The sequence below is a fragment of the Manacus candei genome, unplaced genomic scaffold, assembly GCF_025592945.1.
Source record: "Manacus candei isolate 608988 ecotype Guabito, Panama unplaced genomic scaffold, ASM2559294v1 h1tg000003l, whole genome shotgun sequence".
Lineage (NCBI taxonomy): Eukaryota > Metazoa > Chordata > Aves > Passeriformes > Pipridae > Manacus > Manacus candei.
The window spans coordinates 11362826-11390786 of NW_026138051.1; the positions used below are offsets into that span (position 1 = coordinate 11362826).

Consider the following 27961-nt stretch of genomic DNA (forward strand, 5'->3'; position numbering starts at 1 on the left):
TAAAGCCAGTATAGAGACTTTACTGTCCTGTATTCAGGTGTTGGGCTTTTTTTGGTGACAAAATGGATGAATTAAATGAGTTTAGATCTCTGATTATTTTGATCAAGATGCATAATGGTATGTTTACAAACATTCATATTTCGTAATGCTTTGTAATGGGGATGTTAGAATTCACCTGTGGTGTTGTGAAACAACAGTACTGTCCAGGGCTTCACAAACCAGAGTGAGAACCGAAACTGGCCCTGCCCACTGCTCAAATGAACGGCAAAAAAATACCCGGAAAAAGCTAGGTCGGAAGGTATTATCAGTTTCTTTATTATTTTAAAGTAAGATTCATGTTGACAGTGCTGCTTTTGTGTGTTTTGGATTCACTCCTGGAAGCAAACAAGCACTCACGAGCAGACATAGTGCTAAATATTTCCTGAGTTTCCTTCCCCTTATCCAGTTACCATTGCTGGTGCTGTCGGGGCCATCCAGTGCCACCCGCTCGAGGGCTGGGGCTGCCATTTGCTTCCTCAGAGCAGGAGACCTTGAGGAGGAGGCTCAGGGGGGACTTTATCCCTCCCTACAACTCCCTGACAGGGGGTTGTAGCCAGGTGGGAGTCAGGCTTTTCTCCCAAGTAACCAGTGATAGGATAAGGGGACATAGTCTTAACCTGTGCCATGGGAGGTTTAGGTTGGACATTAGAATTTCTTCACAGAAGGGATGATTTGACATTGGGATGGGCTGCCCAGGGAAGTGGTGGAGACACCGTCCCTGGAGGTGCTTAAGGAAAGACTGGACATGGTGCTGGATGCCATGATCTAGTTCACATGGTGGTGCTGGGTCACGGGTTGGATTTGACAATCTCAGAGGTCTTTTCCAATCTGATTCTGTCATCCCTTATTTCAGACAGACTTATTTTTCACCCGAGTGTTTGGAAATAACGCAGGGTTTATGCATCCTCAGTTTTGCCACAATTAATTTGTTGCCATCCTGTCTCGATCCCGGTACACTGAGGTGCCCTGCCTCTGTGTGACAGCCAGTTCCGAGCTGTGACAAGAGACAGCAGTTACCTGACTACGAAAGCACCGCACGTGGAGGGCTGAGGATTTAGTGCTTTAAGTGAAACCTGTGTGGACCAGGAACGGGGGAGGCGATTATGTCACCGGGCGCGCAGCTGAGCTGCTTCGCTCGGCTCCCCGGGGGCCAGCGCGCGTCTCCCGTCTGCTCCCCTCAGTCCCGCGGGGCTCCCCCAGCCCCCGAGAGCTGCGCGGGGCGGTGCAGACGGCGGTGGGGAGGTGACCCCGCCGCGGTTACCGGCGGGGTAACGGGGGGGCGCGTGGGGCCCGCCCGTGAGGGGCCGCGCGGCCCCTGTGGCGCGGGGCGGGGGACCCCGCAGAGGGGCGGTGTGTGCGCGTGTGTGACAGGTGCGGCGCGCGCGCGCGCGCCCTCGCTCCCCCCTCCCTCCCCGTCCCTCGCGCGAGCGCGCGCGCCGCCATGAATATGCAAATACGGGTATAATTGCCAGCCAATGGCGTGCGCGCTGGTCACATGGTGCTGGTGGAGGCTCAGGGAAGAGAAGTTGAGTCCGGGCGAGCTCGGGCAGCGCCGCCAGAGCCGAGCGAGCGGCGGGCGAGTGCCGCGCCTCCTCCGCAGGGAGCCCGCCGGCCGGGGCTCTGCCTGGACCATGCCGATCCTCCTCTTCCTCATAGACACGTCCGCCTCCATGAACCAGCGGGCGTACCTGGGCACCAGCTATCTGGACATCGCCAAGGGCGCCGTGGAGATCTTCATGAAGGTGAGTGTGCGGCGCCGCCCCGGGGGGAGCCGCCGCCCCGCTCGTTCCCCCCCCCTTTCCCCGCACCTTCGCCGCGCTCACGGCCGCTTCTCTCCGCTCTCTCCGCAGCTGCGGGCCCGCGACCCGGCCAGCCGCGGCGACAGGTACATGCTGGTTACCTTCGACGAGCCGCCCTACTGCATCAAGGTAATGACCCCCCCCGGCCGCCCCGGTCCCGCCGCGGGGGCCGCCCTTGGCGCGGCGCGGCCCCGTCCGGCCCGGCGGCGGCAGCAGCAGCCTGTGAAGATGGCGGACATTTTGCTTTTGTATGGAGGAGAGAGGCTGAGGGCGCTGCTGAGATGGAGGAGGGGGGGGGGAGGAGACGGGCGGGCCGTGATTCACCGCCCCGGCGCAGCGAGGGGCGGCCGCGCTCCGCCCCCCGCGGGGCGGTGGCTCCGGCGGGGCCGCGCCGGGATCCGGCCCCGCTCGGCCCCGACACCCCCGGGACACGCGGGCGGGGGGCGGTGGGTGCGGTGGGTACTGCCCGATCCCGAAGGGCAGCGCTGGGGCAGCGGCCCCCTCACGGCTGCGGGTCCCCGCCGGGCAGTGGGACGGAGCGCCCACGCCTGTTTTCCGCCTCTGCGAGGCAAGAAGAAGCCACGGTGCTGGGGTCCCGTGTCCCCTCCATTCCTCCTGCTGAGCACGGTGACCCGCACCGGCACTGTGTAAGGTGCTCGTAATCTCCACTCCGTGCAGGGCTGTGGTGAGCTGGACGTGGAGACAAAATCGTCAAGGTTGGAAGAGACCTTAGGACCATCCAGTCCAACCGTCAGCCCGGCCCTGCCACTGTAACCCCCAGCCCACCCAACCACATCACCCAGCGCCAGACCCAGGCACCTCTTAAACACCTCCAGGGATGGTGACTCCACCACCTCCCTGGGCAGCCTATTACAATGCCTGACTGCCCGAACAGTGGCAAAATTGTTTTTTCTAGTACCTAATCTGAATCTCCCCTGCCTTGGTTTGAGGTCATTTTGGCTAATCCTCTCGCTGCAGGCATAGTAGAACCCACCTCACTACAAACTCTTCTCGGGTAGTTGTAGAGAGCGATGAGGTCCCTCTGAGCTTTCTTGAGACCAAGGTCCTCTCATCCCTGTTTTCTCCTTCCTCCAGGTTGAGGCAGGTAGTGCCATGCAGTTCCTCGTGTCGGCTGCACCACGAGGTTGTGGCAAGAGTGGAAAAAAAAATCGCACTGTGGGCCTTATACTGTAGGCTGCAACTTGCTGATAGAAATGTCTGACTTAAAATATCTAGATAAAGCATGTCACAGAAAGCATTGCTATGGGAGTTTTAGAATCCTCCTGAATAGTCCTGGATTAGGACTGTGTTTGCCCTGACTAATACAGTAGTTATCCTAACTGTTGACCGGTAGAGCCATTCTATGAAGGCCAAGGAGGTTCATGTAAAAATACACTGCTAGTCATCCCAAGGAAGAAAAGAAGACACTCTCTAGATCCCCCAGCTAGAACTGCTTGAGAAGTTGTAAAAATAAGTGCTCAGTGATGCTGTCTTATTCATATCTTTGATAATGAGGAAATGTAATTATCATGAGCTATGAATTTTGCATCCTTTCATGAGTAATAAATTTATACAGCTCTCTGAAGTGACAGAAGTGATAGAGTGAGTCAGTATTTATTGTTTGGTACTGCACCTTTCGTTTCCTCAGATGAAAGTGTGGATGTAATTTCTGTGAGTTGAAACCATCCTTGAGTTACAGAAACCTACTGTCCAAAAACCGTCTGCCTGGAAGAGGTGTTTTTTAGACATAATGCACACACCCTTCTCCCCATCCATGTTTGTGGCTGGATTCAAACCCCAAATCTTTGCTATGCTAGTGTTAACTCTAGATTTCTTGAGTTTGGATTTTTTTGTCTCCTAGTTTTGTGTAAAGTATTTTACAAGTATATTTTAGGTTTGATGAATGAACCTTCTCCCTACAGTGATAGCAAACATACTGGTGATTTAATAAAAGAAGATGACTTTTCTGCTGGAGGTCTGTGTGGTAATGCTACAGGTTATTACCACATCTATACTCAGATTTGCTGAAGAAAATCCTTGTGTTTAATGAGCATCTGTGTACATTCTAATGTGCTAATGAGCATCTGACTGTGTTCCCGATTTAAGTAAATAGTAATTGAAATAAATGGGACTGTGTGATACCCATCGTAGCATTCAGTCATGTTTGAGATACAGTAAATAGCCAAGGGAAAAAAGGTATTGTGGTTCTTGTAACTTGCTAATGTCACTTCTTAGAAATTTGTTTTTCTGCCTTTAGCTGGTTTTTGAATTACACCTGAAATAATTCTAAAATATTTTTTCAAAAATCAGTAGCTTTTGTAGGAACAGACTGCAGATCCAATAAATATCTCATTATAGTAATTACGATCACAACTCCAGTTCAAGTACTGCATGAAGACTTCATGGCATAAATGAGTGTTGTTGGGCTGTCACTGTGTCTGTTCCTCAAGCAGAGAAAGCCACACAGCAGCAACATGACTCTTTCCCTCTTTGAAGACGTGTTCTCAAGACCTGTGCTGGTATTTATGATAGTCCCTCTGTTGTGTTTTCTAAAAACCATAGTTATGCCAGGAAAACTTCCTAGTCTGGGCCAAATTCTGCATGTCTTACAAAACATGCTTGTAAAAGACATAAAATTAAGTTTCTTTGCTCATGCTGCTGCAGTTAGGTACTTTATCTCCCTTGATTTAGAGAAGGTGAAAACAAACTTGGCAAGTGAATGTGTTTTACGAGTTTGTTTTCCAAGTATGCACAGCAGCGGCTGGTTTTGGTTAGTGGCTGCTTTATCCTCTTGTTTTCTTTATGATTACACTAATTAAATTATATAGTCTCACGGATAGTTTACTAGTGGAGCAATTGAAGGAAATAATCCGGAGGTGGAGTTGAGACCACCTGGGAGGCAGAGGTATTATGAGAACTTCAGCTTGGAGCAGGGGTGGCTGAGATGAGCTCCTTGGGTTGGTTTGTTTCACAATTTGTTTACCTGCAGCCTTAAAGTATTTTAAACCAACAGCACTGGTTCACTTTTGATGGACAAGTATATCTCAAGGAAATGTCATGCATATGATGGTATTGTGCTAAGTGGAAGGATTGTGCTATTGCACGAATTATTTGATAAAATCTCTGGAAGTAAGATGATGTTCTTGGAACTGTCTTTAGTACAAAGGATTTGAAATAATTTCCAAGACCTGTTGCTCCTGTTTAATTGACTGCTCATAGCTCTATGTTTGTGCCAGTTTTTAAAAATGGGATTATTTTTAGTCTCCCAAGTTTGCAGTGTGGCTCTGCAAAGAACTATGGTGGCATATGTCTGAAGAGGAGGCAGGGTGCTGTCCTGGGAAGGTGGGGACAGGGAGATGGGGATGGCAGGAATCTTAGTCCACTCTGACAGCAGATGCCTTTGGAATCTCGTCAGCTGTTTTGCTTCTGTTTGTTACATAATGTATAAGATGGTGATTTGTGACAGCAATTATGGTGCAGCCATTTACAACTCTTACTTTGATTCTAAAATACTCTACAGTAAGGGACAAATATTTAATATTTTAAAAGCATGTTATGAAATGTACTAACCTTGTAATTGTCAAGCAATGCGATCCTGTATAGGTCAGTGGAAAAATACCTGTAAGTTCCATTGAGTGTTGGGTCAAACTGTAATTTTATGGACCAGAAGGGAAAAATTGTATGTTATTTCAGGAAGTAAGAATGTTTAGCCTAATGATTTTAGTGTGTTTTTTAGATTCAAATTGTAATAGGATACTGTCAAGTGAGTCTTGTCAGGTTGTTGGCATGTTAACAGCATGGCAGTGAGCCAGTCCATTCTGGTATTTGGGTATCTGATTTTGGGTTTTTGGCACCATTGGGAACCTAATGATATCTATGGTAAAGGACCTTTGTAACAGGTGTCTATTACTATTGAAACACCAGTGCTTAAATTTAGGTAGTGAGGGAGTTTACTCTCCCATGTGTATCCAATTGGGCGAGAAAAATGGGTTCAAGAACAGCCTTTGCTGGCAGGGTATTTGATGTTCTTGGCCTCTGGGATAAGAGAAGTGCATTATCTGATTCAAGGAATATAGTACCTGATGTGTCCTAAGACTTAAATAGTGGATTAATATATTCATGGATTGCTGGAACTCAGAGCTTGCTCCATCCCAACCGTGGTGTGACCTGGTGTTGCAGTACCTCCAAGCCTTGTGTGCCAGCCCCACCCTTCTCATCCCTTCCTGCACAATGTGGCTGATCTGGAATGCCTGGGGAGGAGGGTGAGAACAGGCCAGACATGTTACTGACAGCTCTGCAGAGTCCTTCCCAGGCTCCCACCATCTGTGGTTCAGAGACCCATGGTGTGCATTGGTATGGCTGTAAAGGTCTTATCTGGCTTTTTCCAGGTATTTGCCCAGTTACTTTTTCTGAAGTCACATAAATTTCGTCATCCTCAGCTGTGTTTTTTTCCCCTCTGTCAAATATACATGCTTCTCTGAGACACCTAAGCACATGCCATGGTATAAATGGAGAGAATCTTAAGTGATTTTATTTTTTTTCCTGAAGTAATGGTGCCAGAGTAAAAGTATAGGGAGAAGGGGAGAGTGTTCTCACCTACCCTTTCCCCCCAAGCTTTTCCTGTTTTCTAGTGATGAGGTTTCAGTAAGATGTACCTAAATTTCTCTGAAAACGGAGCTCATGCCAAAATCTCAGCCTAAAAAGAGTTTTTGAAAAGAAAAGCAAGGTTTTAGCTCTTGATTTATTTTTTTCCATTCTAAATTTTTGTGAAACCTCACATCCTGCAGTTTGTGGTTTGCTTGTGGGTTTGGGCTGCAAATGGCTAGTTCAGGCCCAGACCAAAAACACAATGGTGGCCTTATGTGAAGTTATTGATTAACTGGACTACCCTGTTCCCTTGTGACTGATATCTGGCTGCTGGCGGTGATACGGTCTTTCCTCAGGGCTTGAGGAAATATTATTCATGATCAGGTCACAGAAATATGGCTTTTGTTTTATGTTCTTTGAGACTGTAGTATGACCTTCATAAATGATCTGGTCACAAATCAGAGGACTTAGAGAACTTACGTTCTGAAATACGTATTTTCCTCCTTCTGCTACGTGTTATGTTGAATTCAAGAGCCAGCTATGACTGCACTACAAAAATAGGTTCCCTGAATTTGAGTGGAGAAATATGTACATAGCTGTCTAAAAAGTAGCTCAAATTGCTTTATACAGTGTGTGAGAAACACTGCACTGAGATGTGCAAACTGGGACTGATGGATAGGATGCCTTCCAGTTCCGCTGCTGTTCCCCGCTAGCCTGAACATATGTTTCAGTGCTAAAGAGCTCCCTTGTGGAAGCAGCTCTTGGTGATGGACTCTGAGCAACCTCTTCTTTTTCCCTGAAATTCTGGTGTTGGATTGGGGTATCTTCAGAGGCTGGAATAGGAATTCGTAGAAGGCTTTTTTAACAATCTGTCAAAGAGTACTTACTGTATGTAAATAACCTGTTCATGTATGTTATTAAAATAGTGCTTCAAAACTGGGAGTTCATAAGGTCACACTCGAGGAGAGTGACTTTTGCTGTCTGTTATTTCAGTGGCACAGAGGCTTTTACCAGCATTTTTAAATTTTGCTTTGGCATTCTGTTGGTGTGGAACAGAGCCCATTACCACTGACTCTGCAGAGGCCAGTGGCAAATGGATAGGCTGTGCTGCAGAAGAGAGATGGGAGATCTGTTTGCCTGTTTCTGGAAGAAATTAGATCAGAGCTCCTGACCCTGAGCTGCAAGGAGAGAGAGAAACCCAAGTGTGAAACCTGTTGGGTTTGAGGCACAGATCTGCAGGAATGCTGCCCGATGTGGTAGGAAATGCATTCGTATGTTTTTTAATTTTTGTGAGGGAAGAAGAGCAGAGGAATACTAAGTAAACTAGACCATAACAAATCCACAGAATAAGCTTAAGTTGCTTAAGCTTTTACAAGAACCTCGAGACACTGAAAACATCATTTTAATATGTGAAAGTTCTGACTTCTGGCAAACTCAAGTCTTGGTGGTCTGACCTGCTTGGTGATGTGAGCAGCTGGAAGTACTGTTGGAGCTTTACAAGCTGGTAGCAAGTTCTGAAGGCAAAATTGTTGGTGCAAGGCAGATAGCAGCTGCAGGGGCAGGATAGAAGCTGGTATCAGAGGGATGCAAAGGGGAAAGAAAACTGAGGTCAGTGGGAGAGGCCTATCTTTCTCTCCAGATATGCTGTAAATAATGTACAAACTTAGTGAATCTACTAGCCAGGCATTGGAAGGAGGTCAAGAAGTGCAGAATATAGTACTGAGGCAGCATAGACAGCGTCTGTTCTTGATAACTAATTCAGGAGACTATATTCTGTGTTTATTTAGCAGAGAAAACCATTCCTATTTTACCACCAAACACATATTAGGTCAGCAGTATTTTTATTTCTGAGCACCAGCATCTTCCATTGCCTGTGCAGTCTGTGCACACCTCAACTGCAGTATTCCACAGTGCTTGGTTAGGGTTTTGTCATGGAATTTGTGTATTTTCTGAAGGCTGTCTTTAAGCAGAAATGACTGGTAGATTAAAGCCAACAATTGCTCTTCCTCTGCTAAACACAGTGAATTTAAGAAAAGAAACAGAAGTCAGTTGTTTAAGGAGCACTCATGCAAATCCTGGTTGTCTAGTTCTTTTTGAAGACAAAACAAAATCCACTTAATACTATTTGAGAATAACCACACAACAATTTTTACATGTTCCTTTTAATTTAACTGCTTTATCACTTTAGTCTTTGACTGAAGGATGTGTGCTCTCTGCAAAAAAGCCAAACAAAACTTCAATGCATGTCTCTCAGAATCTAAAAGCATCTAAAAATGTGTTTTACTAAAATCTTAAGAATTCTCAGCTGGCATCCCTTCAGCAAGCAGTGTATCTCCTTTTAGCTTATAAATATACTTAATTGGTTCCAATAGAGTGTATCCTTTAAAAAGCATATTCCCTTTCTTGAGAACACATTGGGTAGTGTAAAGCATATTAAATTGCTTTTAAACACACATAAGCATGCCACTCTTACTTCTTCTTGTCCTGCTTGTGAGTTGTAGTGAGCAGCCTTTTGCAGGAACTGGTGTGACAGGACAGAGCATTATACTGAGGAATTTCGTGCATAGTAATGTACCTTTTGCTTTTAAAAAAACAAAGCAATAATACTCAGAGTGACTCATTCTTCTAAAAGAAACAGTTTTGTGCGTTCAGAAATTGATGTCTCTTGTAAAAAATGGAGTTCATGCAAGAACTTGAAGGTGGTGATTAAGTTTTTGAAAGGAATTGATTTAAATGGAAGGACATTTCAGAAATTAACAACTACTTCATAGATAGGATGGACTGAACTCTGCTTAGCTGTCATTTTTATCATTATAAGTTTGAAGTTAGCTAAGTACTTGAACTTGTGCTTTCACCTGCTGCCTGTCTTCATTGAAAGGAGAGTCCATGTTGCAAGGTTAAATCTTAATGAAACTATTTTAACTGGTCCTGTTTCTACAGGAATCTGCCAACTCAGAGCTTGCTTTTTCATCTGAAATGGGTTGCTGTTTTGTTCTGTACAGCTGATGAGATGCCAGAGGCCTTGAAGGAAACCAGCATCTGTTGTTCATTGCCACTATAGCAATGTATATTTTCAACTTTTTATTTGGTTCTTTATTTGGGCTTGGACACATTCAAAGATGTAAGCCCTTAAGACTACAGGATAAACTAGACAAAAGTAGATATGTTTGCATTAAGAGGCTTAACTCATCCTCAGTGCAAAGGTCACTTTTATTTTAAAAATAGCAGCTTAAAATGTGGAATCAAACAGTTGAGTTGGATCTCTCTAGTTGTATTTTTGTAGTGAGATGTTCTGTAAGGAGGAAGGTGCTTTGTGAAGTTGGTGGTTCCTGCCATGTGGAATCTTAAGAATCTGCCTCTTTCCCTTTGGTGCAGTTATTACTCAAATTTCACAGGTGGGGTTTTTTGATTTTTGTTGGTATTTATGGAAGAAGGCATAGGCCTTGTAACCTGACATATGCACAAAGTACTTCTGATATCTTCAGAATGGGCATTTATTCTTTTTAAGCTTCATGAGAACTATTATAGTGTTATATGCTGAGTGTCTCACACTGTAACAGTGGAAAAAAGTAATTAAGGTTGCAGACACTTCTACGCTGTTCACCCTGCCATATTCTTCAAAACAGCTTGTCAGAAAGAGCTGTGACTTACAGCAGTGGTGCAGGAGTGATGTTCTGAGCTTATTGTGCTCTAGAAAAGGCAAAACTTGGTGCTGTCTCCTGCAGTGTTCTCGTACTTCAAGCTGTTGGAACCAAATGGGAAAAGGCACGTTCTGTACTGTGTGACTCGTGTTCTGGAGATGAGGGATTTTGGAGGAGGAGCAGTGAGACTCCAAGGGCCCTGTGAGAAGGTTCTGGATGGCTCCAGTCTTCAGTGATTTTCTTCTTCACTGTCTCTGTATCCTTGATTTTATTTAATAACAAAGGCTAAAAAAAAAAATTAATGGAAAGGGCAGTTGCTGCTGTTCTGAATTTTAAATGGAGATTGTTATTTAAGTAATGAACTCCTGTAGGTTGAGTCTTGGAATTTTTTCTTCTTTTTTAAACTTTATTCTCACAGTGTACCACTTAATAATGTAACTTTTGTGCTTTTGCCCCCCTCAAAAGTGGAGCAGATAGTAATTTAAAGGAATTTTTTTCCTTTGCATTTTTCTGACCAATTTTAGAATAATTAGAAAACACCCATGTAGCAATCAATTTCAGCTGTGAGCAGCATGTTCTAGGGTTGAGGTTTAGGAAGATGCAGAGAAAAAAGTACATTTTTGTAATGATACTCTGTTATTGTGCAGATCAGAATCTGTGGTTGCCCGTAGGCTTGTACTGATGTGTGTATTCACTCTGCAAAGTATTGGAAAGACAAAATTTGTCTTTATGTAAGATCTGGTATTGACAAGGATCTGTGAAACTTGAACTAATTGTCAAACAAGTAAACAAGAACCTTGTTTTATTTTTAAATAGCTACTCCTATGATTATTATTGTTGTTATTATAAATTTCTAGCTCACAATCTCACAGTGTACCCAGTTATTATGATTCTTTCCTTGTGTTTCCACGCAAATTTCAGGATAAGCAGCTCTAGATTTATTAAATGGTATTGTAGGCTACAAAATCAACAGTTCAGAACTCCTTAATTTTGATTTTTAAAGATGAAGGTGATTGTTGATTAGGCTGTGTTTTCAGAGATGCTTTAAAAATCTTAGATGTGTAAAATACTATTTAAAAAACATAAAAATCTTGATAAGATGGATGTTGTTGAACAATTAATTGGACAGAAAACAAAGATCTACAGTGTGGTTAAGCTGGTGTTGCCATGCTCTGCTTCTAAGTGAGAATAATGCATTAGCACTGGTCTTCATAGCGTGTTAGCAGCACAGCCAGTGAGTTCTGATTGAGAAAAAAAAAGTTAAACTCTGCTTTGTGGGAGAATGTGCATCTGTTGAGGCAGAACACTTGGTGCCTTTAGCTGCTGCCAGGCCTCCTGATGGTGCTCCCGGGCTGGAACGCGGTGGGACCCGTGGGATGGACTGGGATCCATGTGCCCTGGAGCTCGGGCTGCAGGCTCAGGCCAGCCAGGCCTGGCTTGGGGGAGCCTCCTCTGATCCAAAGAGCAGAAGCTCAGGGAGTTATTTTTGAGCCAGGTGACTCTAGCATTAAAAAAACCCATCCTTACTGTCCTCTAAGATAAAAATCTGACCATTATAATGCTCCTAATGCCACCAATGTATTTTTTCCTGTATCAGAATGAAAGTAAAGTTGACATTATTTGTTAGGCTGGCTAGTTGAGGTTTCTCAGTTTGTGATCCCTCAGTGAGCATATGAATTTAGTTGTGATCTAAAGCCTTTTTTTTTTTCCCCTCAGTGGTGTGTTGGACAGCATTTCAGACATGAATTGAGGACATCTATTGATTAGATTACCCCTCCTAAATTTAGCTTCTTGAGGTTCAGAGTAAGCTTTGGTGTGCTGCACTAGTTCTGTGGTGGGCTTTTGGAAGGAAGAGGGAGGAATGTGACAGTTTTCAAAATGAACATGAATCCTAATTGTGTTGTTTCAGCTCTGGGCTGTAAAGGTAGAGCGGCATCAGTAATGCTCTTCCACCTGATTCCCAAAAATGGGCCATGAAGCATCCCTTGTGCTGGTAGCACACACGCTGTAACCTCTCAGCTGTTGCCTTTATTCCTTGCGACTTTTCCAGCCCTGCTGGCTGTAGGAAGGGACCGGGAGAAGGACAGAGCCGGGGCTGACTGGCATTGAATGCATGTTGGACAGTCTGGAAGGCACTGTGAGTAGATGGAAATTTTTGGTTGAAACCTCCCCGTTTCAGCAGTCACCCTGTCGACAGTGTTTGGAGAAGATGCACCTATAATGGTATTTCTGCAATGAGTGCTATGCTGCTGAGCAGGACCACGGAGCCTCTTGTTTTGCTTACTGTGCTAGGGCTGCAAACTATGATTATTTCTGTGTTCCCTCTCCATTAAGCTGTTGTGTGAAATGTAGCTTGGTCTGGTTCAGCTCTGAATTGAAACATCCTGGCTTGTTGAGTGTTTCTCAGAAATAGGTGCTTTTTAAACTGGATTTATAGTCTTTTATTTAAATAAATAAATAAATAGTGTCTTTTATTTAAATAAGAATACTTCTTGGAACAGGGTGATACTGTGATCTCTTTGGTATTTATACTTTCCTTTCTTCATGTGTTTCCTTTCATTGTTGTGCAGGAAAAAGTGCAGTGAGAGTAGCTGTCAAAACACATGAAATACTGTTGACCAAAAAGCTAAATCCAGGGATGGATTAAAGCAGGAGCAACCGGTAATAAATAAAAAGATAATGTAGGCTTTTTTCTTTTTGCTTGGCATTGATTATCATCACTTGGTTCCAAGCACAGTTTCCAGCTTTGAATTGTTCATACAGCATCTGCATTTGACATTCCTACAGGAGAAAGTACTACTTCTCTTAACAGAGGGCTCCAGTACTCATTTTGTAACTGGAGCTTAAGATCCTCTGTGCTAGTGTTTTGCATGGGTACTGTACTTAAAGATTAATTTGAGTTGTTCTTACTTGAAGGAAAAGCATTTCTATATCTTGTTTGATGTTGAAGTCCTCTTGAAAGGACAGTGAACCACATGGTATGGTTCGACTCAGCTTGTTTCTTAAGGTGTGTGGAGTTTCTTTTAAGGTCTCCTGGAGAAATAGTTTTTTTCTATACAAGATGAAACCTTTTCCTGTGTAGCTGATTGTCTGTAACAACAACTGGCACTTACATATAGTGTTAAAATGCAGTTTTGATATTGCTCACATTCACCAGTATGTACTTTAGAAAACAAGCAAGTTTGATCTGTCTTTATAAGCGATTTAGTTTGATTGGAGCAGCTACAGGAGAGTTCAGGTTAGAAATGTGCAGTTGAAGGGGATCCCCTGGGCACTTCAGTTCACACACTGCAGCCCTGCCTTGGAGTGCAGGAACTGGGTTGCTTTCAGGTGCAATGAAACTGGAAGATGCTCCCCAGGCACTGAGAGATGAGTGTACAGGACTGTGCTGGAGTTGGCTGTGACCTCCTGAGGGGCATCTGCCCTGTTGGTGTGCACTGCCTGCAGGCCTGAAGGTTCCTGATCCCTCCTTCTGTGCACTAAAGCTGTTCCAGTTGTGGATGGAAAAATAGCGTGGGTGAGGGAAGGAGGGATTCTAAGTTTGTTATCACGGTACATAGTCTGTCCCAGAGAAGAGGGAAGAATTGTGGTGCCTGGAACTGTATGGAGATGGAGGGCACACAAAGTGACAACTTGCTGATAAAAATCTGGTGTCAGAGTGTATCAGCTGTGTGGGGTTAAAGGAATCATCTACTCCAGCATCTTCTTTTTTTTTTAAGCCGTGTTTTTTGTAAAAATGTATTAAAGGAGTTTATACTTCTCTATTCTCTTGGAAACACTTTAGGTATATTAAACTTCTATTTGACTGGAACTTAATTACATGTTTTTAAAAAATAAATTTTCAAAAAGTGCCCTCGGGATTTAAAGAAGCACTTGACCAATAGGTTTCAGCTTGAGTGTCCTACAAAGCCAGCAGAAATAACTTGACAGGAAGAAACACTTACCTTACTATTCACAGTGCTTTATTCTCAAAACACTGACCTGATGCTCACCAGCTCTAATGTAAGGAGGACCAAGTGATGCTTTTGTAGACTCTTCACTGTACTCGACTGCTCTGTGGGCTTCTTGAGGAAGTAGTTCAAACCTGTGAATTGACTGTCTGTTAAAATACTCACGAGATGAGAACTGAGAGGGTGGGGTTTTGTTAGGCAGGTCTCATTAAACAGCAGTGTATACCTGCTTGAGCAACCAGGGCTTGTTTCTATTGTGCCTGCAGTGGGGTCATGCCTAAGTTTTACCCTGAATCTGTGTTCCTGATCTGCTTTGCAAAACTAGACTTCCATGTGAAAAGCTGAAGATGGGGTTCCCTGGCTTGGTCACCAAGCCCTAGAATTTTGCTTTCTTACAGCAAATACTAGGGGTAGAAGTTGTTGGTGTTTCAAAACCTTATCTAAGGCAAGGGGAGACTGGAAGGGTGGGGAATCATGGCTAGGCTTTGCGAACAAAGATTGAGGAAGGCTCTAAGAAGGGTGGGGAATAAAAAAAAAACCAAACAAAAAACTAATATAAATGATTGACTGTGTGCTGGAGGGCTGAACACAGTGATAGCAGTTGCACACAGCTGTCTTGGTCCCATCAATCCTTCTCTTCCTACAAGCTTTGCATCAGACCAGTAAGGTCTGCTGCTGTACCTGCACCAGCACTGGTCCTCCAAGCCCAGAACAGTACAGCTCAGATCCAGGCTGGCTCACTGTGTTCAGCACTGCCCCAGTGATGAGCTGATTGCAGGCCTCTGTGCCAGTATCATTCTGTGCTGGAGTTATGCTGATCTCATAGCTGAGAGGTGGGTGCTGTGATGCTCTGCTGTGCCAAGAACAGAAAAGAATTGATCTTGTGAGGTTCTTTGCTAAGGGCTGTTTGATGTTGTGCTGTGACAGGACTGGTATGTTGCATAAAAGTAACTAGAGAGCATAGGTGCTGAAATGAGAGTAGGTTCTCCTGCAGCCAAAGGTACAGACAGAACCTGAGAGCTGCTTTGCCTCAAAAATGGCATTCATAAGGATTTGGAGGAGAGTCAATGTCTGTAAGTGTCTCTTAAAGCTGTTCCTTCTGTGCCATTTGCAGAGACAAATATTTGTGAGGATGAAATTAGTGGGTGATAGGGGTTGTGTGGTGCTGAATTATTTTAGGAATTTTTAAATGTTATATAAAGATGTCTGTGGTGTTTTATAGTGTAGTCAACGCCTTTCTTCTCCTGTGTGCTATTCCTAGCTAGTAAATCTCTGAACATCAAATAAAACGAGGAGGTAGTGTGGGCATTGGCTGTTCTGTACTGACAAGCAGCCTTACCCTGCCCTTCATGGGGCAGGGGGACACATGGTACCAGGACCTCTGCTCTTCTCCCTCTTTGCTAAGATTTGTTGTAGGAAATTTGGGGTGACCAACATAGTCTATGTTTGCTAGACTTCCTATTCCAAAGTTGCTGAGGCAGGGAAGCTCTAGGCTGCATAGAGAGGTTATTCCCTATTGCAGATCCCACTGAGCAATGCCAGGGCTGTGTTCAGGAGATCTGAAGACACTTTGACATTTGAGAAGCAGCCCCTTGCATTGTAGGGAATCCAAAAGAATAATTCAGTACCCTACAAAAGAAATGCCTGCTCGGCTGTGGCACCGACATGAGCAGGTTTGAGTTATGTTCACAGTCAACAGTGAACAGAAAGGTAACTTAAAAATGAAGCATTGTGATGATTTGGAAGACAAAGTGCTCTCCTGGTTTCACTGTCTTCCCACAGCACTTCAAAATTCCGTAGCAGGAGTGGTTTCAGATTTCAACAGCTGGATTTTTTTTCTTACCTTATTTTTTTCAAATGGAGGTCACTGACAAGCCAGGATGCCACAGGCATCCTGAACTAGTCTGCTTTCCTAAGATGAGTGCATTTAATAATAGCTTGAATTATTGAGAAACTTAAATACTTTTAACAAGTGGTAATATCTGAGATCCAGTTCTTCTTTCTAGGGAAACATCAGCAGAACTCTAAAAATCTGTATGTTTAAATAAACACTGTGTACTTACTGTAACACAGGCTGTTGTGATTGCCCTGCAAGATTGTAAATTGTCTTCTTGCTTGGAGGATTATTTTTAGTAACATTGCAGTTTTTGAATCAGATCTGAAAGCAATCCAGTGAGCAATAAACTATACAGGTCTGTCTTTTGGCATTGGCTGTAGAAGCACTAAAGATGAAGACTTGCAGCCTCAAAAGCACCAGCTCCCTGGACTTCATGGAGCTGATTAGGAGGGACTTCTTTGGACCTGGAATTCTTGTGCTCTAATGCCCAGCCTTTGACTCTGCCCCTGTAGGCTGACCAGACTGTGCCAAGAAATAGTTGGAAGGAATAAAAGAAAAAATAAAAACCCAACACCAATCAAAACCAGAACAAACCAACAATGAATCAACCAAAAAAAAACTACAGTAAAACCAGTAAACATGACAGTTAAGCCAGTGTAGCTGAGATTATAAGACCTATGTGTTACACATATTCAAAACTTGATAATGTTTTATTTTTACTCTGATACTGCTCCTTTTTATGTGATAAAGGTGCGGTGGTGATTTGGGTTTTTTTTCCCCACTACAGCATTTTCTAAGATTCTCTTTCCTACCTCTTGCAACTAAAATCTTCTATTTCTTCTAAGTCTTGAATGTCTTTTTACGATACTGATTCTGAATGAGATTTTCTTTTGCTGCTCAACTCTGTTCCTTTTGATGTTCAGTTAGTCCTTGCTCTGGTTGGTCTAAATAAGACCTCCTTTTCTTCACTAGATTTTTCACCTTGGTGTTTGAATTCTTGTTAATCTGGGCCTATCTGCTACCGAAATAAGCTGTTTTGACCTTGCCTGATTCTTGAGGCAGCTGAAATACTTCCATAGTTGTATGATGAAATAGAGCAGGACACGGATTTGTGTGAAAACTAAGTCATCAGAAAAAAATGTTACTTTTTAAGTATGTTATTTTTTTTCAGTATGATTTTCTTGCAAAGGCCAAAGCCAGAAGCTGGAAGGTGGTGTGCTGCTTCCAGATCTTTGGGTGGTTTGTAGGATGGCGTCCAGAGCTTGCAGTTGTCAACCCAGAAAGCCAAATGACACTGCATTTTTGCCTGTTCTTGGCATAAGCAAAGAGGGCGAGATTTCTGCTTTTAGTACTTCTTTTTTAACTCAGCTGTCTTTGAAACTCTTTTAGTATGTGTTTAGAAGATAAAATTATTTGTTCATATAAATCATCAGAGGAGAAGTTAGAAACATACTGGTGAGGCAGAGACTGCTCAGATTGCTGCTAATAAATTCTGGGCATAAAAGTGACTTAAGTAGGAATGTAATATTGAAGATTAAGAGAAACCACTCTCTATGTTAGAATTGGTTCATAAGCAACTAAAATAACTAATGCTTAGTTCTGACTTCTTGATTACTGACCTGTAGAGGATACATAGTTTTGTAGAATATATTTGTGTTTGGTCCTTTAAGGTCGTGAGGTTTTGGTTGGTGGGGTTTTTTTGTTTTTGTTTTTGGTGGTTTTTTTTGGTCATTAGTGTTTCTGCTGGGAAATGGAAGCAATGCTACATAAGAGCAGTGCTTTTTTTTTTCTGACAGCATTAGTGGCAGTATTTTGAATTTAGGAAGGATTATTATTTAATCACTTTAAAGTGCTTTGTTGAACTCATTATGCATATGCTCTGGGTTAGGTACTTGACTGTTTTGCAGAATGATCCTTCTGTGTATATGGAGAGGAGAATGCACAGAGTTCTTTGGGGCTTGAGTTTCTGTCCATGAAATACATGATTCTTTATATATGTGGTCTTGAGTCTTTCTGGAAAAAAAAAAACAAACAACAACATTTTACAGAAGTAGAATTTCTTGCCATGGATGTTGGTGTTTTTGATTCAAGAATCTTGTTTTGAGGATAAGGTAGAAAATGCAGTGCATTAACTAGTCAGACATTTATTTAAAGCTGGGTATGGAATTAGGAAATCTTGCGTTTGCTGCCCTTGTTCCCTTAATGAGAAGTTCTTCAGTTTTACTCTGCTTATTTCAAAGGTGCAGCTCTCATTGGCTTTATCTTTAAAGATCCTGTGAGAGCTGTAAGATGAAAAATAGTTTTCTTGGACAGCAAACCAGTGATGATCAGCTGCTCCTTGTGCCTTCAGCTTCTCTGGTTGTGCCTGGGGAAATGGTACATATTTTATTTTGCAGGCAGTTGACCACACTGCAGTGAGATCAAACACAGTAGGAGCTGGAAGCTGAGCAAACATTTTCACAACGGGGAAACAGCAGAATCTCCAAATATCAGCGAAGACTCTTACTGTTTATTTTACAAAGAATACTCTTAAATTCGTTAGAGTTCAAATCAAGACTTGCAGTCTGGGAATAGTGTTTCCTTTGTAAATGTTTTGTTCCCCCATGTGCTTTTGCAACAATGTAACTCAAATGGTCTTTGCTGGAAAACACTTCTTGAACTCCAGCCTGGCTGTTCCCAAAAGCTGGACTCGCTGATGGCTGTTTTTACCGAGCAAAAGGGAGCAGTCTCACGTACATCTACGAGTCCATAGAATTCATGCAAAAATATTTTGGTAATTGTTCACTTAAATTGTTTTAAGGCAAGTGTTTTTAGGATGACACAAATCATCTTGCTGAGGTTTGGTGCAATTTTACCCTGAGAAAGGGTCGTTAACTAACTTACTTTTATTCCAAAACAGTGACCCTGTGTTTGCACTTTATTCTTGCCTTGGGCTGAGAGCAGATGTGGGAAGTTGCTGATGAGATGATGTATTTTGTTAAGTCCTGGTTGTGTGTGAGTGTTGCTGGTGTTTTATTGACAAATATCCATCTGATAAAACAATGCTGTTCCTTTGAGCTTTCAGGGCCGTTTAACCATAAAGCTGGACCAGTCCTGCTGAAAGTTAGTTCTTTCCTTTGCCCCACTGGGGAGTTTTCTCTCTGTCTCCCTTACATTAATCTAAAGCTTGAAGAACTGGTTAAGGAGCTAAACTTGACCAAGAAAAGTTTGTTGTTGTATCTCCTTAGGATAACTCCTCATTCTGAAAAGAAACCCACCCAGCTTAGGCTGGTCAACTTAGCAGAGATAATGATTGTCTCATGTCTTTCTTTTCTACTTCCTTCTACTGTTTTAGAGCTCCAACATGTGTATTCTGCCCACACAGCCCACAGTGTTTACTAAAGGTTGGCAGTGGAATATGGCTGCTTAAAAAAGTAAAGGAAAACCCTGTCCTCTCAGGTTCTTGCACAGCGTGGCACAGTCAGCAGGTGGCTGCTGAGCCCAGTGCACAGGGGAGGAGAACACACTTCACCTGCAGGATGTGTTGCTCAGAGGTTATCCCAGCAAAAGTCAGGCTGTCTGAAATGATCCTCTCCATGCCTGCGTAGCTAGGATTCCTGATGGAGCACGGGAATGTCTCTGGTGCCAGATGATAGTGAGCCTGGGTAAATAACTGCTTGCTTACTGCAGGAATGGTTTGGAGAGTACAGTGTAATAGCAAGGCTGGTAGTTGTGTGAATATCTGGGACTTATAAGCTTTGCTTGTTTTAGGTGAGGCACCTTAAATCCTGCACCAATTCCCTGTGAGCTGGTCTTTTCTAAAATAGCTTCCCAACTCTGCAGCAAACCTCCTTTTAAGGGGAGGGTATGTGAATCACACCTGATGCTGATGTGTGTTGACCCTGCTTACCAGAGGGTCCAGAGTGCTTGCTTGGACTGATCCACCCACTTGCTGTTCCTTTGATCTGTAGGCTCAGTCAGCAATAACTTTAGGACCTCCAGAATTTCAAGCTGTTACACTGAGACAATTTAAACAGTGATTCAGTTTTGTCTTACGTGGGGTTTTTGCAGCCACTCCTTTTCTCAATTTATGGAAGAAAGGATGAAAGGGGGTTGGGTATATGCCAGAAGAAGCAGTGATATTATTCCTTTTGTACCTTTGTTTAACCATTGTTACTTTGGCAGCTGTGTTTCTGATTTCCAAATTTGACAGTTTCTTCTAATAAAATATTCACATGCTAAATCCAAATACTTCTTTTCCTGAATCACCTGTACAGCAGTTTTCATGGTAAGAGATGGCTATTAGAAAATTTCTTCCAGTGCTTGGCAGTGTGTGTGTTTTGTGAGTCTCCCATTGTAGTTGTAACTGTGTTTCACATCAGGTTGTGCATACATGGATTAGGTGTGTGTAGCCTGTAAATGATGCAGTGCATCTGTTAATCAGGAATCTAATCTAATTTTTGGTGGGAAGAGAGAGAAACGGCAAGTTGCAGTTGATTGCAGTTTGTTGCTAGAATAACTAATAAGTTTCTTTGTTTTCTGTAATAGGCTGGATGGAAGGAAAACCATGCAACGTTTATGAATGAATTGAAAAACCTTCAGGCTTCAGGACTAACAACCCTTGGTCAGGCACTCAGGTCCTCGTTTGACTTGTTAAATCTCAATAGATTAGTGTCTGGAATAGACAATTATGGACAGGTAACAAATCTGTTTATAGTCTTCTGTCTTCTGTTTTTCTGTGTTTTTTGAAATTATAGTGGGGGGAAGGATTTTGGTGGTTCAGGTTTGGTTTTGCATTTTACTTTTTTTAAAATGTTGGATAGTTGTGTGTTAAAACTTCAACTGGGAACTTTTTTTTCTTTTTTTATGGCTACTGAAAACACCCTGGAAAATACTTCCTTTTTGAAGAACAAAGAAGCAGAGTATAAATGCCCCAACTGTAGATACACAAGAGTAGCCCATCTTGCGCAGTTCCGTGTGGCTCAACACCTATTAAAAGAAATTACAGGGTTATTTTGAAAGATTGCTTATCTCACTGTTTATTTTGTAGTGACAAAAATACTGAGTGTTAATGTTACTCTTTGCATTCCTGTGCTTTTGTCTTTAGGGAAGGAATCCATTCTTTTTGGAGCCATCTATTTTGATTACCATCACAGACGGAAACAAACTGACAAATACAGCTGGAGTTCAAGAGGAGGTAAACTTGAACTAAGTTCTTTCAAGTTATGATCTTGCAAGTTGGTGCTAGGCTGAGATGAATATTGTTTTTTTCCTGCTAACAGTACTCTGCATCATTGACCTGTTTTATAGAGAACAGAAACTGTTCTGTTGCTGCCCAGCCCCAAAATTCATAGTCCCATAGGGGTTTTGAGACTAGAACGTCAGATAAATTAGGGATATCGGAGAGAAATGGGGTGTTTTACAGAGAAATGAATGAATTTGGGTGTGATGTTTTAGATGGTTTGTCAAATACTGGAAAATATTCTTCAGTCTTTTTTTTTTTTTTACCAGCTTCATCTTCCGTTGAATTCTCCTTTACCTGGAAGTGAATTAACCAAAGAACCATTCCGTTGGGATCAAAGGCTGTTTGCTCTGGTGCTGCGTTTGCCAGGAGCTGCATCTGCTGAACCAGAGCAGCTTGGGAGTGTGCCTACTGATGAATCTGCTATCACACAGATGTGTGAAGTTACAGGAGGTAACTGCATGCTCTTTTGCTTTGGTTCCCATTTGGCATTTGCCTTGGAATATTTATTTTCCTTTAATTCAGCTTCACCTCTTCCTGTTTTTCCATTTGATTTACTCAGTGCCCATATGAATCTGTGTGGTGCTTTCTTGGTTTCCAGTAACACAGGAGAACTTTAAAGCAATATTCCTATTTCAGATCTAGATGTGAAAACATTTTCTTAATGCAGTAGCAGGGATAGGAAAATCTCTTAGATTGTCCTTCCAGAGGATGTCTTTGCTGCATCATGAGATTTTGATTTTTTTCTTATTTAAGTGTCAAATTGAGTGGGATGGGTATTAATGAGATGTTAATTCTGCTGCAGGGCTAGTAAGCTAAATTTAATCCTAAAAGAATTATATCTGGAGTCTGTTGCTTGATATGTTGATCAGAATTTATTTTTTTTTACTTGGTGCTTGAAAAAGATGATGTGTGGGAGAGGGAGGTTTGGGTATGCATAGAAGCTGGTAAGGTTAGGGTAGAGTAAAGCAGATTGATTGCATAGACTTGGTGAAATCAGGCTGTCTTAAGGGCTTTGTAAAGTTGGCCTTGGTCCAGCCTGATATGGCCCTAGGGGCCTCTTTTAGTAACGAGTTAAATCTCAGCAGGTTGTGGGTTTTTGGTATTTTTTTTTTTTAGTTGTATTACATTTTAGAAGTATTTTGCCTTTTACATAAGCTTGTACAGTTTGTTGCTATTATTTTGGAATAAATTGCAAGCCTTGGCACTGTGACTTAGGTAAGAACGTCTTCCTAAACTAAGATTACTTAAAACCTGCTTATATATTTCCCCATGTAATTTCTCTCTTGCAGGTCGTTCGTACTGTGTTCGGACACAAAGAATGTTGAATCAATGTTTAGAATCTTTAGTTCAAAAAGTCCAAAGTGGAGTTGTTATTAACTTTGAAAAGTCAGGACCAGATCCAGCTCCTATTGGAGAAGGTACACTGACTGTGTTTTTTTCCTTTAATGTTTCAGAAGAAATGCTTTGTTTGTATGTAAATGCCCTTTAGGGTCTTTGGTGTCCTTCCTGCCAGCTTTTCCCTGTAGTGAACAGGATGCATCAGATGCCTGATACTCTCTAAAAAAAGAGGTTAAGGTATAAAGCTTTTATGCTTCAGTGAGAGTGCTCTGGTATCTCTTTAAATAGCCCGGATCATAATGGATGTCCTGATTACAGCTTTTGGGTAGTTTTCTGTTTATTTATCTTTAATTTTGTTTTAGTTAAATTTTTACAAGTGTTAGTTTGATCTTTGGCAAGTTAAATGGTGCCATATGTCTGCACATGTTTTTATGGATCATCTGTCCGCTGGCTGGCTCTCCTGTCACCTTTTTTGGGGGTCTAAGGAAAGTGAGTGTTTGCAGGAAGTGGTTAAGTTTGAATTACAGTGTTGTCAAAACTGTATTTAAAATAATTAAATCTAGCACTAGTGTATTTAAACACTTAAACATCTCTAAAGCAATCTTAATGCTCAATTTTCTCTACATTTTCATTCTGCTAATTGATCACAGCACAGTAACTTGAATGTTCTTTACTGTAAGTGAAAAACTGTGTGCAAAGAACAAGGAATTATTTTGCTACTGGTAACAGGGAGGAGGAAGGTGCACTCTTAAAGTGGAGCAGTTCCTTAGATTTGCAGAAATTCATGGCTGAAAGGAAAGGGAGAGAGCTGACCAGTTCATATTTAGGAAATTAGGATGGTCCTGGAATATCAAAAATGCTTTTAGCATCACCTGGACATTCTAGCACAGCCAGCTTTATTCCTGCTTTCATTTTGGAATCACCTTTCTCTATATTTGTTTTCTTCTTTTGCTTATTTAAATGTCATTTTATTGGGAGGCTTTCCTGTAGTGCTGTGCAGGACAACACGGCGGCAAATTCCTGTGTCTCTGTTGGCCCAAATGCTCTCTTCATGTGGTGAAAAAACTGGTGAAATGTGGGATTTGTTTGCTTTATTTTTGTCCCATTTGAGTGGTGATGCACTGTGGAATAGGAATGTATAAAAACATCAAGACTTTTCATCTCTGTGAGAATTGGGAAAGTCCTAAACTACAGAGAAATACGATAGGATTTACCAAAGCTATAAAAATCATTGTGTTTGTAATGCAGAGAAACCAAACTGATGTGTCCCTGTCCCTGAAACATGGTTTCCATAGTATTATTTGCCAGCTCTCTAAAGCAAGGAAAACTAGTACTGTAAAATCTTTTTAAAATGAAGAAGATTGTTTAAGTGGGTGATCTCTGCTGTGCTGTTTGCTTTGATGAGCAGTCTTTGAAAACTAATAATCACATTCTGTACTGCTGCAAAATTCCTTGTCCTCAGCATGAAGTGCACTGCAGTGGACTGGCAGGGAACACTGGTCTTTCCAGCAGGCTTTGGAGTTTAGGTGATCTGTGAATTGTTATTAATTAAAAATATGACAAAAGCTGTTCCTGCAAGATGGCATCCAGCTTCTCCACGAAACTTTCCTCCTCTTTCAGCTTCCACTAATGGCAGCATCAGTCAGTGAGCTTTGCAGCCCCTGTAGAAAGACTAAATGCAAATTCTCAGCCTTTTTGGTTGCAGCAGAACTAAAAGCAGTAACTTGCTGCTGCCTGTCAGATCTGTGTCACACACTGGCCTTAAGCAAATGCATTTTCCTTAATGTGTGAGTGTGTCTTGCTGCACTCACTGTCTGATGGCTGGGCCTTGGGAGCAGAAGGGTAGATGTGGGCAGATGTTACTATTGTTTCTCAGATGATTCTGTCATACTCCTGGATGTGTAGGTTATTTTAGCCTCTGATGTAAAGATCTGTATGTCTTTGAAAGAGTAATGAAACACCTTATTGGCTGCTAATATGGAAATTGTGCTAGCAGACAAATGCATGCACGTAGCTTTTCATTTCCCTTTTGTTTGTTATTTTGCTTTCTTTAAATTTTAGATGGACTTGTTGATTCATCCAGGCCCATCAATTCATTTGCTTCTCAGCCGTGGCATAGTTGTCATAAACTCATTTATGTACGGCCCAACCCTAAAACGGGGGTTCCTGTGGGGCATTGGCCAATCCCAGAATCTTTTTGGCCTGATCAGAATTCACCAACACTGGTAAGTAAAACAAGAACTAAAAAAAAGGATTCTGCACTAGTAATTGAACAGGCTGAAAATGGATACTGCAGTAGTTTTTACTTTCTCTGTTTACTCATATGATGTGACTTTTCTTTAAAAGGTTAAAACTGGTTTTAGCACAAAATGGTGTAATCTGATGAGGATACTGTAACCTGTGATGCTTCTTGCATCTGGAATGTATGTGATTAGTTAATTTGGTGAATGGTTTTTAAAGGTTATAAAATTTAACTGTAAGTTAATTCACGTACCACAAATCATAGTGAGCCTATTAAATTTTAATCAAAGCTCTATAACATGCACTTATGTGGAAAAAGGAGTATTTGCTTTTGAAATAAGATCAGCCATGTTTTCTCTGCTTAGTATTGCTTCATGTGTGGACTCTTCTTTCGCTAGCAGGAAGAATTAAAACTGAAACAGAAGAGCTTCTCCCTTCAGAAAATGAGGAGAAAACAGTATTCATTTCTCCTTTTCTTAATGAAATGATCATACAATTGGCATGCCTTGCTAGTCTTTCTAAGCATCTCTCTTTTGTTAGGCATGTTCTGTTCCTGCACTTTGTAAGTGCTCAAGGTACTCTCTGTCCATTCCCCCTCCTCTTGCCTCCTGAATCAAGAGGAAAAAAAAAATCAGATTTATAGGGAATATCTTGAGATATCCCTTGTGAATTGAGTGCAGTTTCACATCTGTAATTCTATGAACATCAAGCTGGGAAGCAGAGGTGTAGTTTTCTTTAAACGTGTCTGTGTTATTATAGCTTGATTGACATGAAGGCTTTTAAATATTGAGGTAAATAGTGGAATATTAACCATGTTTTTCTTTTAGTGGGAAAAATGTTTGTATCAGTGTGTGAGCTTTTTTTTTTTTCAGTTAGAGAAATATTTAGTTATTCTATTGTGGGAGCTTGTATTCGATTCTCTTTTAAAGAAAATTGTGGAAAGTTGAGAGTTTTAGCCATACAAGATGGTAAAGTGATAGTTGATGCACTTCTCTCCCTTCTTTTCAGCCTCCACGCACAGCTCACCCCGTGGTGAGGTTCTCCTGTGTGGATTGTGAGCCCATGGTAATAGACAAACTTCCTTTTGACAAGTATGAGCTTGAGCCTTCTCCCCTCACACAGTACATCTTGGAACGAAAGTCTCCCCATACCTGCTGGCAGGTACTTGCCCTTTATTTGATTCTAGAAATGTAATGGGTGATCTGAGGTACTTTGGTCCTTGTAAGCCTGGAGAATTGGGGTCTCGTTGCAGACTCTGCAGCTCATGAGAAGAAACATGTCAAGGTTTCACTTACCTCCTTTCTAAGAGAATTATCAGGAGTCAGAATGAGTGTTCCCTCCACAGGCTTTGTAATCTCATTTAATTCACTTTCTAGGTCCATCTCATTTTGCTAAGAAATGTGTCCCTCAGGTTCCATTTTTTGCTAAATTGGAATTCTCTGTGGGCTTTCATTTGCTTACAGGGAAAACCAGGCACTGGTTTCCATCATGTTACCTCATCAACAGCTGCAAATAATTTTCACTAGATGGTTGAAGCTGCTGATGGGAATTGAATGGAAGCTGTTGATCCTGTTGACTGGTTTGGCCTTGGAGAGGTCAAAGTTCTGTTGCTAAAATCCTTTGTTACGTGCTCCTTTTGTAGTTTTTTATAAGTTTCTGCATGCTCTGTAAAATAAGGCTTGTAACTCCCTTCTCAGTGATGTTCTTGTAAATAATAGCTTAATGTGTACATCAGAAGTTTTAGTATGATATTTTAGCTGGAAAGATGGGTTTGAAGATGTCTCTGTTTTTGTTTTCCTAATAAATACTACAGTTTAACTGAAAATATAACACGCATATTCAGAAGAAAAATTCAATTTACTTTTAGTAAACTAATTTAAAAAATGTCCTTTAAACATTCCTAGGTACCTTATTTGCCTGAGTTTCTAAAATTACTCTCCTGGTTTTCAAAAACTGCTTTTCTTCTCCAAGCTACACATCAGACCCCTACAGATTAGAGAAATAGGCTCATTGTCATAGAAACCATATAACAAACCCAGTTCCTTATGCCCTGAAAAAACAGGGAGAATACTTGCTATGTACTGCAAGGTTTATTTTTTTCTAGGAAAGCTATTTTTGCATTAGATGTGGGTTATTTTGCCTGTCTCAGTTAAGAATATGTACCATCTTTATCCCGTTGAAAGAGTTGTTTACATACATTGCTTTTCAGGGTTAATACCCTCATATGTGTGCACTTAAAAAAATGAAGTCAAGATTGTTGGCACTGGGCATAATCAAGACATTTCTCGAATGTTTGCTTGTTTTGCTTAATTTCTATGCTTAAATTTCTTTTATCAATGTTGTTAATTTTAGTTATGCTATTTTGTGAGTCAGAAGACTAATTCCAAGTATCTTGTTCTTTTAACATACCTTCAACAAATGTCCCCTAACCTATTATAAATAATATCAAAAACTCTTCAGGGTATCATTTCACAGTTGTTTTACTAAAGCACTAAAGATGACTCTGAAGAGCATTTCCACACTGACTGGGGGTACACTGAACCTTGCATGCCTCAGTTTTGTGACTGGGGAATATAAGTGCACTGTCACCCTGATGTGTGCAACCTCAAGACTTGGCTGTTCTTGGTAATTTACTGTCTTAATACACTTGGATTTGGACTGGTTTGAATTTTTAAATGCTCCATGCTTAATATTCTTCATGTTCTTCTAATACCGTGATCTCTCTTATTCCTTGTCAGGTATTTGTGAGTAGCAGTGGAAAATACAGCGAACTTGGCCACCCATTTGGGTATTTAAAAGCAAGCACTACTTTAACCTGTGTAAACCTCTTTGTGATGCCTTACAACTACCCTGTGTTACTTCCATTGTTGGGTAGGTAACGAATTTGCCTCGGACTGCCAATGCAGCTGCTTCAGAGTAAAAGCAAAACAATAATGGTTGGTCTGCCTTAGTTTGAGACGTTATAAAATAATGGAGATCAGAGAGTAGAGAATGTTGCAAACTCTTTTAACGTACTTTGGGAGGAGAGGATTTTCATACCCCCTCTCCCTTTTTTTCTCTCCAGCAGAGGAGGAGAGCTACCTGCTTCCAGTGCATGTTTGATGCTGTTCACCTCCTAGACACGTAGCCTCTTCCTTAACCTGGAGTAAGCTTCAACCTCCATTCTTTTCCCTCGTTTAGGGTGTGGTGTATCCAGGTTTTACAGTTGCTCTTGTAGCAGCTTATTTTTTACTGGAAGATCAGATGCAGTGTTTGCCACGGGTGTTGGGAAGAGGGAATTCCCTAATGCAGTTTAGAGCACTAAG

The 27961-nt window shown here is 41.8% G+C and overlaps 1 protein-coding gene across 6 annotated transcripts in view; it reads left to right on the plus strand.

Annotated features, from left to right (window-relative positions):
* The first annotated feature begins 1542 nt into the window (after nt 1-1542).
* LOC127469542 (integrator complex subunit 6-like) overlaps nt 1543-27961 on the plus strand; it is a 40714-nt gene continuing 14295 nt past the window's right edge. For 4 of the 6 annotated variants that reach the window (XR_007904007.1, XR_007904008.1, XM_051784026.1 and 1 more), the window contains exons 1-9: nt 1552-1781; nt 1890-1967; nt 20381-20530; nt 20940-21029; nt 21344-21527; nt 22367-22495; nt 24477-24640; nt 25665-25817; nt 27395-27527. Coding sequence is in view for 4 of the 6 variants with exons in the window: in XM_051784026.1 (XP_051639986.1) it covers nt 1671-1781; nt 1890-1967; nt 20381-20530; nt 20940-21029; nt 21344-21527; nt 22367-22495; nt 24477-24640; nt 25665-25817; nt 27395-27527 (1192 nt within the window). In the remaining 2 variants the exon portion in view is untranslated. Of the gene's footprint in view, nt 1782-1889; nt 1968-20380; nt 20531-20939; nt 21030-21343; nt 21528-22366; nt 22496-24476; nt 24641-25664; nt 25818-27394; nt 27528-27720; nt 27802-27961 lie in introns of all 6 variants that reach the window. The other 2 variants (XM_051784045.1, XM_051784018.1) reach the window with 2 other exon arrangements.